Genomic DNA, 17558 nt, shown 5'->3' on the forward strand with positions numbered 1-17558 from the left:
ACAGAAGAATTGATGTTTTACTACATATTAGCGCAGACATTGATTAACAACTTCGTCTGCGACGTTATCGTCTATGTATTATATTGCAGATTTCAAACAATAAATAAATTAATCGATCAGTTGGAAAAGTTATCTGATGTGCAATGGATTGCATTCAAGATTAGACGCATTAGAGAAATGCATGCTGGTAAGTTTTCGAGAATACTACTTTTATATAATTTGATAATATATATTTATATAGCTCGAAATATAATTTAATGTGATCTATGAAATAATTGCGATGATATTGTAGTCGAATTGTAAATTCTGTTGTGCAGATGTTTGTAACCTTGCCAAAATGATAAACGATATTTACGGTCTTCATCTCCTCTTCTGCTCCGGCAATTGCTTCACCATGGCTGTAGCTTCACTATACTATCTTCTCATGGGGCCCTTTTTCTATTTACACTTGTTCACAAAGATACATTATTTCTTATGCATTATATATTCCATGCAATTCTGTCTGATTTGTTGGATTTGCACACTTGTCTGTGAAGAATCCAATAAGACCGGAAGAATCATATACAAAATTATATTGAATTGTAAACCTTCAAATCTTGATAAGCACGAGGCGAGTAATGAATCGAGTCTAGAAATGCGATCAGCACTAGAAGATTGGAACAGTGAACAGAATTCTACTTGTAGCAGCAGTCACCATTCGTACGTCTTGGAAAATTTTTTACGCAAAAGAGTGGACAAAAAGTGTATCACAAAAGAGGTCAATGATTTTTCGACTCAACTGCAGCAGAATCGAGTAGCATTTACGGCCTGCGATTTCTTCGAAATAAACAATGCTTCGTACGGTTGGGTGAGTACATAGTTTAATTACTTTATTACAATTTCGTAGTATAGAAACTCCTTTCAAATTGCAATGTAAATGATACGAGTTATTAGAACAATTAATAAAGGAAACTTGTTTTTCAGTTTGTTGGGCTGGTCATCACTTATCTAATTATAATCCAACAATTTTATCCGTAACCAATTTCTAAAAAAATACTAAAAATATATTTAAATTGTTTGAAAATGTGATGAAATCCATTTAACGTATAGACAGCAGTATTGTAAAATCGAGGTGGCGATACATAACGCGCAACCAATTGCGACTGAATCAGGTTCGCGTTGCGGCTCTTCACTGATATACATTGATTTAATTAGCAGTTAAAGAAATTTGCGGAGGTATTCCGCAGAACTGGTTGTATATATGAATATACGTGTCTCGTACTTATAATCTCGTAGATGTTACACAGCGCTGTCTATTATTCCAATTGTGATCATGATGTAACAGATGTAACCTTCTTAGAAAGAATTTTTAATATTAAGAGTAAAAATATTCTTGATGCATTTTATCTAATTGCAAATTTATGAACTGCTACTTATTAACGCAATATTAATATGAAGCCTACAGTTCCTTTTCTGCTATACCGAATTAAATAAGATTGTTTTTAATGTTTTGACACTATAGTAATTTATATAAATTTTATTGTATTATTCTTACATTTAGAATAAAAGTTTGTTTGATGTTATAACGTACAATGATTAATTACTACACATTTGGGGACACCACCTATATGAGACTGTGCGGACAAGCGTTCGTAAGAAAGATTCTCACCGCGATTGTTCGTTGTTTACTTGAGCTTTTATCTGGGACTTGTGCTTTAATCTGGTTTATATGTTCTATCGTATCTTTGTATTAATAAAACTTTTCTTGTAAGCAACGAGAGAGAGAGTTCCTTCATTACGAGTGTATGAGTGCCGCGAGCGAATTCTAATCCTACGAGCGTAATAATATGTTATCGAAAAGATGAAACGTATATAATTAAAGCACATTATTTATATAAAGTAATAAAATTATATTTTTTTTACTGATTTCCACAAATGCGTTATAACATCTGATAACTTTTTTGTTATTTATTTAAGTAAGAGTACAACTAGAAAATGATAATATGAACACAAAAATTAAATGAAATATCAACAATATATTTAGTATTTATATTTAATTTATTTTTTTTAAACAATTAATGTAAAATAAATGTTCAATAAACATTTTTTTGAATTATTAAAAAAAATAATTTATGTAAAATATATATATATATATATATTAAATTAATGCTAAATTAATCCTAAAAAATAAATATTCTTTTAAAACACTTCAAAAAGACAATTAATGTAAAATAAATATATAGTTAATACAAAAAAGTATTATTTTTACAATGAAGCTATATTGTTCCACACTGTAAATTAATATTTAGGAATGTTTCCTACTCTGGCCATCAATTTTTAATTTTGGACTTAACAAAAAATTAGAAAAATTTACAAAGTTTATAAATTTTACAAACTTAAATAGGCTGTATAGGATACTGTTTTATATTAAAATTATGTCAAACTGATTGATTGTGTGTGTTTTCTAACAAAATAATAGTTTAAGTTAGAGCTTTGTATATGAAAACTTGACATTTTACAGATGGCTTGAACGATTGATGTATCACGTTATGATACTTTTTAAGATGCCTCAATATAAAAATTATACGAATAATTAGAGTAAATCTTTCTGTAAGTCTTTGCAAAGATTTAAGTCTAATCACCATGTATGTAGTTCTTTTATATAAAGGTAAATAGAAATATTGATGAAAGTACGCATATGAACTAAAGAAGACTTTTGAAGAACTAAAGAAATTGACAAAAAAGCGGACAACGCTATTAAAAATAATATAAAAATTTGTTATAAAGGCATTAATTAATTAAAAATCAAGCATTTGTGAAATTTCAGATGTAGGTAAGCTTCCCCCCTCCCCCTACTCACGGGGGAGGACGGGATAGTTGGGGGTGTCCTTTGGCTTTTCTGCACGAGGAATCGGAAGTTTTTTAATATCCTCTGTTTCTCTTCACAGTGATGGGAAGTATGCCCCTTGTGGCGTCAACGTCGGGATATCTACCCGGTTGATCCACCAGAAACTGGGGTTGCGGGGCATGTGGGGTCACGGGGACCCCACGTGCCCCAATGTATCTCTTTTAGGGCGATTGCAAAACTATTGAAGTCGCTACGGTGAGGCGGAGACTCGTTTGGATTAGAACGGAGCGCGGTGCATGCTTAGCCCGATCCTGCGGACCGTCTTTAGCCCAGACGCCGGAAAGAATTGGGTTTTAGTGGGTATACCGACCCTGTAAGTCGGGAGTCCCACATATCCCATATTCTGTCCTCACAGGCACGAGGATAATAAGCACGGGGATGCATAAAGCATTTTCCAACTATAAAAAAAGTGTAAGTAAGCATTGAAACGTTGCATTTAAGCTCTCTAATTGTATAATCACGTTCGACATTTTTAATGACAAATTAAGAATATAGAAATATGTAAAACCTTAACTTTGATTATTAAAAACAATTTATTAATTTAATTTTACGCAGTAATAAATAATAATAATAATATCATGAAAGTGAAATATATGCTACAATTTGAATTGTATTGCGCGCCTCCTCCTCAGATCACCATTCGTAGTACCCTCCTTAGTGCCGATGGCGCCACAAGGTTTACAGTAAAATTTTTTCGGCTCGCTACCGCTCTGTGGTTCCCGTTCCGCGGGTTCCGGTCCTCTATCTTCATTCTTTTTCCTTGTGCCTAAGGAATAGCCACAAGGCGTGAACTGTGTATGAAAAATGGGACACAAACGAAAACTGTCCAGTGAAGAAGAAAAAGAGAATAGACTGGGAAAAAAGCTTAAGCGATTAGAAGAAAAGCTTAAAGAGCAAGAACGACTAGTTCGTCAATTACAAGAGAAACGTAAGTCTAACCTCACTTTTGTTACACTGCATATCCTGACGCAGACAAGTTTCTGCCGGAAAACAATGTTTTCCCACTGGCAGTGTCGCCGACCGGCTACCTCCGAGAGGGCCGGCGGCAGCGATACGACACACACGCGATCGCGGAGCGAGCTCGCTCGCCTCCGCGATCCTCGGCGCTCCGCTCGTCACGAGCGAGCGAGCGCATACTACGCGCACTACGTGCGCTCGCACATAAAGGTGCAAGTCACTGTTATTAGTCGAAACGACTAATTTTAAATCCGTATGCGGACAGTAAGTCTCCGCGGAAGAACAATGTTCTCCTACGGACACATAACAGTGCAAGTCACTGTCCATTGGTCGAAACAACAAAATTGCACATCCGTACGCAGACAAGTCTCCGCTGGAAGGCAATGCTTTCCCACGGATGCATAACCAAAGGAGGTGCAAGCCACTATCCAATGGTCAAAACGAATAAATAGCCAACGGGTTATCCATTTCATATTCAAATTGTTGCAGATAATGGCAGTCGTTCCAGCCCGAATTCTCGGTCGTCGAGAAGTTCGCGTGAAAATAAAACAGACAAAAGCCGTTCCCGAAGTCAATCTTATGATCAGTCACATAGTCGGGAATACACGCAGTCACCAGATCTTTACTCAATTCAGGACAGAGAGGAGAAGATACCTCCTCCCATAGAATCGACAGAAATCAGCGAAATTCCATCGATGCCTTCTAATAAAAAAGAAAAAGTTGCAACAACGGAGACTTTAACAATTCCGACTCTTACAAAGGAGGTACTCGAAGCCATGGGCAAGCGATTAGAGCCAAATAAGAAGCGTGGCCCAATCCACGCGGACATAGTGACTCGATGGGATGACATATTGCAAAAAGGTCTACTCATAAAAGATTGCAAGAAAATATACGAGAAATACCCTGTTCCGGAAAATTGCATCCAGTATGAGCCTCCTACACTCAATAAAGAAATAAAAGCATCTCTAGCAGAAGCCATCCTCGCTAAAGATAAGCGGAAAAACAGGAAAAGGTAACAGTATGCTTGGCAGCATTGGGCTCAACCCTGTCTAAACTATCCATAAACGAGGCGGTCGAACGAGTTGAAATAATTCGAATCTTGAGCGATGTCACTCGTATGTTAATAGATTTACAACGAGACGAGACGCTCACTAGGCGCCTCATACTCATGGCAAATCTAAATCCGACTTTAAAGGAGACGCTAGTTGCGACCAAGCCGGGAGAATGGCTTTTCGGGAGCGATCTAACAGAAATACTCAAGGCAGCAAAATTCTTAGAAAAGTCATCTAAGGATCTAAAGCCAGTCGCTAAGAATACCGCGACAACATCTCTAAGTAAGCCAAAAAACTCGAAGGGCCGACCCCACCTAAAGAAACAACAGACGGCGGCGGGGGGGCATCGAAGACCATTCACTCCAGCCGTAAGGAACTCCAGTCGTCACAGGTCATCGTCAGCGAGGTCATACCACAGCAGGTACAGCAGATACAGGAGACATCGTCATCATTAATAGCAAGTATCATAGAAGGTCGACTGAAATCCTTTTCGCATATTTGGAAACGCCTTTTTATGGATAAAAAGGCCCTGGAATGGACAAAAGGCTACACCATTCCGTTTTGCGCCCAACCGATTCAAACAACTGAGTTGGTGGAACCACGCTGGTCAGATAAAGAAAAATCACAAATGAAAAAACAGATTAACGAGTTGCTGCAAAAAGGCGCAATCCAGCCATGCAAGAAATACGAGGATCAATTCTTTTCTAGAATATTCCTCGTCCCTAAACCAGATGGATCCAGTCATTTCATTCTAAATTTGAAAAAACTAAACGAGTTTATAAAGACAGAACACTTTAAATTAGAAGACATTCGGACAGCCCGTGATCTCATACAGCCAAATTGCTTCATGGCCACAATAGACTTAAAAGACGCGTATTATCTCGTACCAATCGCAGAGACAAACAAGAAGTTTCTAAGGTTCATTTTCGATAAACAAATATACGAATTCAACTGTTTACCGTTTGGGTTAAGCACTGCTCCATTTGTCTTCACCAAATTAATGAAGCCCCCAATAACTCGGTTACGAGAACACGGATTCACATCCGTTATTTATCTAGACGATATTCTTTTACTCGGAGAGTCAAAAGAAAAATGCACAAAAAACGTACAGGAAACTCGTCTTTTATTAGAAAAATTAGGCTTTATAATAAATGATGACAAGAGTTATTTAGAACCAGCAACAAAACAAAAATTTCTAGGCTTTATTTTAAATTCAAATGAAATGAAAATAGAACTCCCAATAGAAAAGCGCGATAAGATACTTAAATTAATTAAAAACTTTAAAATAGGCTCGAGATACAAAATTCGCGAGTTTGCTTCACTAGTAGGTACTCTTAGCTCCTGTTGTTTGGCAACCAAATATGGCTGGCCACACATAAAAGACCTTGAACGCGAAAAATTCTTGGCCCTGAGGAACAATGCAGATAACTTCGAAGCACAGATGAAATTGACTCCTAGAGTAAACGATGATTTAATATGGTGAAAGAAAAATATTTCATATATTTTTAATCTCATATTGAGTCCAAAGTTCGTTACAGAGATCTTTTCCGACGCATCTCGGTCAGGCTGGGGAGCTAGCTGCAACAACGCTAAAACTCATGGATTTTGGAATAGTGAGGAACAACAACATCATATCAATTACTTAGAATTACAGGCAGCATTTTTTGGTCTAAAATGCTTTGCAAAAGACTTTAAGAATTGCAATATCCTACTTCGTATCGACAATACTACGGCTATCTCTTACATTAATCGGATGGGAGGAATACAATTCGAACACCTGAGCAAAGTAGCGAAAGAAATTTGGTCTTGGTGTGAACAACGCAATATATGGATCTTTGCTTCATATATTTGTTCAGAAGATAACGTCATTGCAGACCAGGAGTCTAGGCGGATAGAGCCGGACATCGAGTATAGTCTTTCACAAAAGGCCTTTAAGCAATTATACATGAGATTTGGCAAACCGACTATTGATCTTTTCGCTACCAGAATTAACAACAAATGCTCGAAATACGTATCCTGGAAACAAGATCCTGGTTCTATTGCAATAGATGCTTTCATCATCGATTGGAACCACGAATTCTTTTATGCTTTCCCACCTTTTGCACTAATCCCAAAAGTTTTAAAAAAGATTCGTAATGATAACGCCAGAGGTATTCTAGTCATACCAAACTGGCCATCTCAAGCCTGGTTCTCCCAATGTATACAGATGTTTGAATCCAAACCTATTATATTTAAACCAAGTTTCAATCTCTTATCTTCTTCTAACAGAGCTCCTTATCCATTATGGTCCCAGCTTTCCCTGGTGGGCGGAATCTCATCGAATAGGCGTACCAGCTAAAAAATATGACGCCAGAAACAATCAAGATCTGCATCGCATCCTTGAGCACCTCTTCGCTTCGTCAATACGACTCAGCACTAAGAAAATGGTGGAAGTACTGCTACTTCACTGGAACATCAATTTTGTCCGCCGAAATTCCAGATGTTTTGCAATTCCTTACTAGCGAATTCCAAAACGGAGCTGCTTATGGCTCCATTAACACCCTCAGATCAGCAATAGCCTTACTTCTGGGACCACAGATAGGAGAGGATGCATCAATTAAACGTTTCTGCAAAGGCGTCTCTAAACTCAGACCAGCACAACCTAAATACGACACGACATGGGATCCCAAAATTGTCCTCAACTGCATCTCACAATGGTCTCCAAACGAAAAAATTCCACTAGAATTTTTATCAAAAAAAGTCGCAGTACTACTGGCGTTAACGACGGGTCATAGGATTCAAACATTAGCAGCCATTAACATTCAAGATATTATTAAAAAAGAAAATCACATAGAAATTAAAATTCTCGCACAACTGAAGACATCTGGGTCTAAAAAGTTTCAACCAAATCTCATGTTATCTTTCTTTTTTGATGATCCTACTATATGCGCAGCTTCAGCACTGGAAACATATTTAAAATGCACCAGCCACCTTCGTAAAGACATTAACGAATTGTTCATCTCGGGGAAAAAACCATACAAGAGCATCACAAGTCAATCCTTGAGTCGTTGGATAAAGGACGTACTCCAAAAGAGTGGAGTACATACGTCTACCTTCACTGCGTATAGCACACGCCACGCGTCAACGTCCGCAGCAAAAAGGAAAGGCGTCAATATTGATCTAATTAGAAAAACTGCCGGCTGGACCACATCCTCGCAGATGTTCGCAAAATTCTATGATCGTCAAGTCGAAGAAGATCGTAGCATATATGCTAAAACTAAAAAAAAAAAAAAAAAGGTATTAAAGAAAAATAATATATACGTATATATATGCGTATACATGTGTATACATGTGTATAATAAATAGATCAACAAAAGGATATACACAGTTCACCGTGCTTGCCGTACACCTTTGAACATCTACGAATGGTGATCTGAGGAGGAGGCGCGCAATACAATTGATCGATTAAACGAACTTACCTTAAGTGAAGTTCTATCGCAATTGTATGAAGCGCCTCCTCCGAAAGATCACTCCCACCCTATTAAATTCCCATGCTAAAATCGCATAATCCCAACATAGCGTACGGCAATTCTTTAAAATAATGAAAATAGAGGACCGGAATCCGCGGAACGGGAACCACAGAGCGGTAGCGAGCCGAAAAAATTTTACTGTAAACCTTGTGGCGCCATCGGAACTAAGGAGGGTACTACGAATGGTGATCTTTCGGAGGAGGCGCTTCATACAATTGCGATAGAACTTCACTTAAGGTAAGTTCGTTTAATCGATCAATTATTGTCCTCTAATTGTTCTTTAATATACGTAAAATAAGACACTTGTTGCTGAGATCTGTATCATTCACATCTCCTTAAAACTCGTTGAATTTGAAACCTAAACATATTCGAAATTGTTTACCACTTTTTTGTTCACTTAATGTAAATTATACGTTATTATGAAACATTGTACAAGTGTGCGTGTTTGGAATATTATCATCATATGTATTGCAAATTATTGAAAAGAATATTACGTTTTAAATTACGTGTGTATCTACATTTGCATGTTAACCAGAGTGCCTTATCTTAGCTCTTTTATTATTAAATTGTGCAAACAAAGGCTGTAGTAATAAGAGAAAGATGTCCCACTTGCTCAACATGTCCTACTTGCTATTTTTAAACAATTCCATGGTGATTTGAACAAATAACGCTAATATGTTGTATAGGCTGACTTGTTTGCAACAAGTTGACTAACAAATATTTGAAATTGTTTTGCATTTTAAATTAATGTTTAAAAATGATTGTTACTTTAAATTTGGCTATAAACTTTTAATTTTGGAATCATTAAAAACAGTAAAGAAATCGTGAAAGTTATATAGATAGGCCATATAGAATATGTACTGTTAACTTAGTATATCTGTATTAGTCTCTTTTGTTATGTCCTTATTGTTTAACAAAATTCGAATTTTCTTCAGCTAAGGATACATTTAATTTCTTAAATATGTACTATATAAGACAACTTTTTATATTTAAAAAACGTTATATTTGAATAAATCAATTTTAACACTCTTCGTAGAGTAACATTTTAAAATTTTAACTGTAAAAAAATTAAAAAATTTGTATTTTTTTTCTCATTGAATTTATTTTCTGTTAATGTATTACGTATATAGTGATATTCAAGAAAAAGCACGAAAAGACAATGATTTCTTCAGAAGAAGAAAATTTATTTAATTGATGTACAATATATTAAGGGCTATTAGATGTAAAGTAATGTAAATATTTAAATTATAATACAGTATAAAATTTGAATATTTTGATCATATCGTAATACAATCCACCCACTTACAAAAAAATAATTTTATTTTTTCTAATTTTTTAAATTTGATCAGTATCTTTTGTTGCTTATATTAGCACGTTCTATATGCTTGATTAATTACTTTAGTATTTAGTTCAGCATTAACATGCGATTAAAATCGATCAAACATTAAAATACATTTTATTTTAGTAAATTAAAAAATTTAATTTACTAATATGGTGCAAAACTTATAAATGGTACGTAATTTAATGTTGTACCAGTAGAACGTTCTTCGTTGTGCTACAAAGTATTAAGAAAAATTCACGACGTGCAAGCTTCTCACAGTGTTACGCTTCTAGACAAATTTATTATTTTTTCCATAAAACATTTGGTATCACAATAATCTTTAATATCTAATCAGCAGCTATATTTTTGTTGGCAAAATAATACGAGTCGATTAGCAACATAATAAAAAGCGAAAATGGAGGAGAAAGTCCATGTGCAAGTGAAAGACAACTCGCCGTCAATAGAGCGCATCTTACGTCCAATAACGTACATGTCCTGGTTCCTGGGCGTTGGCATAGCACATCCGCGAAAGTGTCCCAAAGCAATAACGATAATTATACGTATAATTCACATGGTTCTGTGTTCTTATACCATGATAGATGACACAAAATTTTACTTTCCTTTTGTATTTTATCCTAAATGTATCAAGAATGTATTTGCGTTCAAATTTCTAAACTATCTAAATAGGATGATGTGTTACATATCAACCTTATATTATATTTATTACGGAATCAAGCAATACAACAAGTGGCCGGAACTGATGGATAGATTGAAAAAACTCGATCAGAACATCAGGAAAGAAATATCCATAAATGACTGGTCTATAAAAATTGTCGAAGCGTTAGCAGTTTTCATAACGCTCACTTTCTTCCCTTTGGTGCCAATTATTCCTGTTCTGTATAATTATATTATCTTCTCATATACAGTAGATGAAATTATCATACGGGATACATCGTTTTTCTTCATATTAGTGCAGTCGTTGATCAACAGCTTCGTCTTCGACGTTGTCGTCCATGTGTTATATTGCAGATTTCAAACATTAAATAAATTGATTGGCCAATTGGATAAGTTATCCGATATGCAATGGATTGCGTTCAAGATTAGACGCATCAGAGAATTGCATGCCGGTGAGTTTTTTGCGAATATTATCTGTTATTTTATATAATCCAATAATGTACATAGATTTCTATGGCTCGACATATAATTTAATATGATCTATGAAAAAATTGCGATGATTTTATAGTCGAATTGTAAATTCTGTTGTTTAGATATTTGTGATCTTGCCAGCATGGTAAACGATATTCGTGGTCTTCATCTCTTCTTCTGCTCCGGGAATTGCTTTACTATGGCTATAGTTTCACTATACTTTTTGTTCCATTCAATCTTTTTTTCTATAAATTTTGATAACTGGTTAAGTGTAATACGAAATTCGTTATGCATTGTATATTCCATGCAATTTTGTCTAATTTGTTGGATTTGCACACTTGCGTGTGAAGAGTCCAGTAGGACTGGGAGAATTATATACAAAGTTATGTTGAATTGCAAACCTGTGAATCTTGATAAGCACGAGGCGAATAATAAATCGAGTCTAGAAGTGCGATTGTCACAGGAAGATGCAAACAGCGAGCAAAATTCTTATTGTAGCAATAGTCACAATCCGTATGTGGTAAGGTAGAAAAATTTTTGCGCAGAAATCTGGACCAAGAGTGTGTCACAAAAGAAGTCAATGATTTTTCGATTCAACTACAGCAGAATCGAGTAGCATTTACGGCGTGCAATTTCTTCGAAATAAACAATGCTTCTTTTGGTTGGGTAAGTGTATAATATAAATACTTTATTACAATTTCTGTAGAAGAAAAGCTTTGTTCAAATTGTAATATAAATAATACGAATTATTAGAACAATTATATAAAGTAAACTTGTTTTTTAGTTTGTTGGGGTGATCGTCACTTATCTAATTATCATCCTACAATTATATTCAGTACCGGTTTTAAAAGAATACTAAAGATGTAATTGAAGTATTTAAAAATGTGTTGAAATCTAATTATCATATAGACAGCATTATTATAAAAGCTGGGTGGCGATACATGACGCGCAATTAATTAGGTTTGCGTAGCGACTCGTTTCCAATATAACTCACTGATTTACATTAATTTAATTAGCAATTAGATCTTTAAGAAAACATCAATCTGCGGGAAGTACTGTACCTATACACAGTGATATACACGATTCGAGTTTTTAGTCTCGTTAATGTTTTACAGCGCTGTCAATTATCTCAATCGCTGTCTTGATGTAAAGGATATAATCTTTACAGAAATAATTTTTAATAACAAGAATAAAAATATTTTTGACGCACATAATGTAGTGGCAACTTTGTATAATATTAGGATTTTAACTGTGGCCTCCTCAAAAATAACATTCTATGTTCATACTACACACTCATATTTAAGTGTGTAGTATGAACATAGAAATGAAATATCATTATTGAGCCAGCCATAGTTAAAATCTTAATAAAAATAACGCAATATTAATAGTAGACAATTCTTCTTCTCCTGTATCGAATTAAATAAGATTGATTTAACGTTTTGAGGTTTGAGTAATTTATATAAATTTTATTCTATATATTCTTATATTTATAAAAATTTGCTCAAAGTTATAAAGTACTATGATTAATCCGAGTTTGGGATACAATATGAGACAAAATTTGTAACAAAGATTCTCAGCGCGGTTGTTCGTTGTTTATTGGATTAGTTTGATCTGGTTTGATTTGGTTTACGCATCCCATTGTACCTCTGTACTAATAAAATTTTTTTGTAAGCAACAAAAGAGATAATTTCTTCATTACGAGTGCCGCGCAATAATATGTTATCGAAAAGTTAAAACATATATAATTTTAACATATTATTTATATAAATGTATTTGAAATTATATTTTACTTAATTATTTCCACATTTTGAATTAATGTTTAAGAATATTCTTTATTTTAAATTTGGGTAGAAGTTTTTAATTTTGAAATCAATAAAAAAATTTTTTAAATTTGCGAAAATTAGGTAGGCCATACCTATTACCTAGTATATTTGTATTAGTCTCTCCTATTATGTCTTTTTTATTTAACGAAATTTGAATTTTTTTAGCCAGGGGTACTTTTGATTTCGTAAATACGTATAAAACAAATTTTTATACTTAAAAGAACTTTATATTCAAACAAATTAATTTTAACTCTTGTCATAGAGTAATATTTAAATATTAACTGTAAGGAGATTACAATTTGTATTCTTTTATTTCTTCATAGAATTTATTTTCTGTCAGTGTAACAGAAAATATGTACGTACTGATACTCAAGAAAAAGCGCGAAAAGATAATGATTTCTTTAGGAGAAGAAAACTTATTTAATTTATGTACAATATAGTAATGGGAATAAGGCGTAAATTAATGTAAATATTTAGATTAAGAATATAAAATTCTAATATTTTGATAATATCATAATAGAATATATCTATTAACTTACGAAAAAATAATATTGCTTTTGTAATTTTTTATATTTGATTAGTATCTTTTGTTGTGTGTGTTTATATTTGCACGTTCTATAAGCTTGATCAATTACTTTAATAATTAGTTAAGTATGAAAAGGCGATTAAAATCGGATAAGTATTAAAATACATTCTTCTTTAATAAAATAAATGCATTTAATTTGCTAATATTGTGCTAAACTTATAAATGACACGTAATTTAATGTTGCACAATAAGTAGAACGTTCTTCGTTGCTCTGAAGCATTAACGAATTTTCACGATGTGCGCGCTTTTCAAAGTGTTCCGTTTCTAAACCATATTTACATTTCTTTCAATAAAATATTTTGTGTAGCAAGGATAGTATGTATCAGCATCCATAATCACGTTTGCAAAATAATAAGAGTTGATTAGCAAGATAATAAAAGGCGAAAATGGAGGAGGTCGATGTGCAAGTGAAAGACAACCCGCCGTCGATAGAACGCATCCTACGTCCAATAATGTACACGTCCTGGTTCTTGGGTGTCGGTATAGCACATCCGCGAAAGTGTCCCAAAGCTGTGAAGATAATCATACGTATAATTCACATAGCTGTGTGTTCCTATATCATGATAGGTGACATAAAGTTTTCCGGCCCTTCTTCAGATATTAATAAACGTTTCAAGAGTTTATTAAGGTACATATATTATCTAAATAAGATGATGTGTTACGTATCGCGCTATTATTATATTTATTACGGAATCAGACAGTACAACAAATGGACGGAACTGATGGATAGATTGAAGGGGCTCGATCAGAAGATCAGGAAAGAAATACCCATGAATGACAGATCTATAAAAGTTATGGAAGCGCTAGCAGTTTTCATGACGTTCATTTTCTGTCCTTTGTGGCCAACTATTCAAATTCTGTATTATTATATCATCTCATATACAATAAATGAGAAGGTCATAATAGATATGCTGTTTAACTACATATTAGCGCAGTCGTTGATCAACAGCTTCGTCTTCGACGTTGTCGTCTATGTGTTATATCGCAGATTTCAAACAATAAATAAGTTGATCGGACAGTTGGAAAAGTTATCGGATATACAATGCATTGCGTTCAAGATTAGACGCATAAGAGAATTACATGCCGGTGAGTTTTTGCAAATATTATATAACACGATAATATAGATCTGTATGGTTCGAAATATAATTACTGTCTATGAAAATACTATCAATGAAAAAAATGCAATAATAATATTATAGCCAAATTTTAAATTCTGTTGTGCAGATGTTTGTGATCTCGCCAGCATGGTAAACGATATTCACAGTCTTCATCTCTTCTTCTGCTCCGGGAATTGCTTCACCCGGGCTACATCCTCACTATTCTATTTTGTCGATCCCACGAAACGTGCGAACTGGTTAAATTGGATATCTGAATTCTTATACATTGTATATTCCATGCAATTCTGTCTCATTTGTTGGATTTGCACACTTGCCTGTGAAGAATCTAATAAGACCGGGAGAATCATACACAAAATTATATTGAATTGCCAACCTAGAAATCTTGATAATCACGAGGCAAATTCGTCGAGTCTAGGAATGCAACCTTCACTCGAAGATCTGGAAGGCGAGCAGAATTGTGATTGTTGTAGCAGTCGCAGCCCGTATGTCGTGGAAAATTTTTTGCGCAGAAATCTGGACCTAGAGTGTGTCACAAACGAAGTCAATAATTTTTCAATTCAACTGCTGCAGAATCGAATAGCATTTACGGCGTACGATTTCTTCGAAATAAACCTTGTTTCGTACGGTTGGGTAAGTACATAATTTAATTGCATTGTTACAATTTCCCTAGAAGAGATGCTCCTTTTAAATTGCAATGTAAATAATACGAGTTACCAGAACAATTAAACAAAGTAAACTTGTTTTTCAGTTTGTCGGGTTGATCATTACTTATGTAATGTTGGGTTATAATGAGAAAATCTCCGATACGTGCGTATGTAAATAAGATAGCTTTATTACAAACGGGCGTAGGTGTGTGTCGTCTGGCGGCTTACAGCAGAAGAGAGAGTACACGGTAAGAACAGCGCGCCATGAGACATGAACATAGGATATAAAACTAGTCAGATCGGAACTCGCATAACATAAATGTACTAGGTCTACTAACCTCTTATAAACGAACTAACTAAAATTAATACAATGAGTACGCAAACTCTACGTGTAATTATCAGCCTACAATTATATTATTTACCAATTTCTCAAAAATTCTAAAAATGTATGTGAAACGTTTAGCAATGTGTTTAAATTCAATTATCACATAGACAGCATTATTGTAAAAGCGAGGTGGCGATACATGACGCGCAATCAATTGCGGCTCCTCACTAATATACATTTAATTAGCAATTAAAGAAATTTGCGAAGGTTTTAATCCGCGGAAAGGATTGTATGGATATACGTGTCTTGTACTTTCAATCTCGTAAATGTTACACAGCGCTGTCGATTAGTCCAATTATGATCACGATATAACAGATGTAACCCTCTTAGAAAGAATTTCTAATAACAAAAGTTAAATATTTTAGATGCATTTAATCTAGTTGCAACTTTGTGAACTACTACTTATTAACGCAATATTAATATGAAGCCTACTAATCCTTTTCTGCTGTATCAAATCAAATGAGATTGATTTTAACGTTTTGAGACTAAAGTAATTTATATGAATTTTATTGTATATATTTTTTCATTTAGAATAAAAATTTGCTCGCTGTTGTACGTACGATAAATAATCGCTACGCAGTTCGGGACACCACCAATATGGAATCGCGCGAACAAGCGTTCGTAAGAAAAATTCTCACCGTGGTTGTAAGTTGTTTATGGAACTTGTTCTTTGATCTGGTTTGAACTGGTTTACGCGTTCCATTGTACCTCTGTACTAATAAAGTTTTTTTGTAAGCAACGAAAGAGATAGTTTCTTCATTACGAGTGCGCAAATGTTGCGAGTGAATTCTACTGCCGCGCAATAATATGTTATCGAAAAGTTAAAACGTATATAATTTAAACATTGTATTTATATAAATGCATTTGAAATTATATTTTATTTAATGATTTTCACATTTTAAATTAATGTTTAAGAATCTTCTCTATTTTGAATTTGAGTAGAAGTTTTTAATTTTGAAATCAATAAAAAAATTAAAAAAGTTTGCGAAGATTAGGTAGGCCATATCTATTACCTTAGTATATTTGTATTAGTCTCTCCTATTACGTCCTTTCTATTTAACAAAATTCGAATTTTTTTTAGCCAGGGATACTTTTGATTTCGTAAATACGTTTAAGACAAATTTTTATACTTAAAAAACTTTATATTCAAATAAATTAATTTTAACTCTTGTCATAGAGTAATATTTAAATACTAACTGTAAGGAGATTACAATTTGTATTCTTTTATTTCCTCATAGAATTTATTTTCTGTGTAACAGAAAATATGTACGTACTGATACTCAAGAAAAAGCGCGAAAAGATAATGATTTCTTTAGGAGAAGAAAACTTATTTAATTTATGTACAATATAGTAATGGGAATAAGGCGTAAAATAATGTAAATATTTAGATTAAGAGTATAAAATTCTAATATTTTGATAATATCATAATAGAATATATCTATTAACTTACGAAAAAATAATATTGCTTTTGTAATTTTTTATATTTGATTAGTATCTTTTGTTGTGTGTGTTTATATTTGCACGTTCTATAAGCTTGATGAATTACTTTAATAATTAGTTAAGTATGAAAAGGCGATTAAAATCGGATAAGTATTAAAATACATTCTTCTTTAATAAAATAAATGCATTTAATTTGCTAATATTGTGCTAAACTTATAAATGGCACGTAATTTAATGTTGCACAATAAGTAGAACGTTCTTCGTTGCTCTGAAGCATTAGCGAATTTTCACGATGTGCGCGCTTTTCAAAGTGTTCCGTTTCTAAACCATATTTACTTTTCTTTCAATAAAATATTTTGTGCAGCAATGTGCAGATAATATGTATCAGCATCCATAATCACGTTTGCAAAATGATAAGAGTTGATTAGCAAGATAATAAAAAGCAAAAATGGAGGAAGTCGATGTGCAAGTGAAAGACAACTCGCCGTCGATAGAGCACATCTTACGTCCAATATCGTACACTGCCTTGCTCCTGGGCGTTGGTATTGCACATCCGCGAAAGTGTCCTAAAGCTGTGAAGATAATTATACGTATAATTCACATAGCTGTGTGTTCTTATATCATGATACGTGACATAATGTTTTCCGACCCTTTTTTAGATTTTAATGAATGTTTCATGAGTTTATTCTG

General features: G+C 33.8%; 2 protein-coding genes across 2 annotated transcripts; both read left to right on the plus strand.

The window, feature by feature from the left end:
* Window positions 1-3691: 3691 nt before the first annotated feature.
* On the plus strand, window positions 3692-7234 carry LOC120357772. The gene is made up of 6 exons (XM_039449266.1): window positions 3692-3815; window positions 4334-4856; window positions 5000-5178; window positions 5226-6059; window positions 6186-6355; window positions 6425-7234. The coding sequence occupies exons 1-6, from the start codon at window positions 3692-3694 to the stop codon at window positions 7232-7234; spliced, it is 2640 nt and encodes an 879-aa protein (XP_039305200.1).
* A 6139-nt stretch (window positions 7235-13373) lies between these two features.
* Window positions 13374-16167, plus strand: LOC120357939. Its single transcript, XM_039449993.1, has 3 exons — window positions 13374-14367; window positions 14506-15029; window positions 15148-16167. The coding sequence occupies exons 1-3, from the start codon at window positions 13668-13670 to the stop codon at window positions 15220-15222; spliced, it is 1299 nt and encodes a 432-aa protein (XP_039305927.1). The 5' UTR covers window positions 13374-13667; the 3' UTR covers window positions 15223-16167.
* Window positions 16168-17558: the final 1391 nt, after the last annotated feature.

Source organism: Solenopsis invicta, chromosome 5, assembly GCF_016802725.1.
Source record: "Solenopsis invicta isolate M01_SB chromosome 5, UNIL_Sinv_3.0, whole genome shotgun sequence".
NCBI classification, from domain to species: Eukaryota; Metazoa; Arthropoda; class Insecta; order Hymenoptera; family Formicidae; genus Solenopsis; species Solenopsis invicta.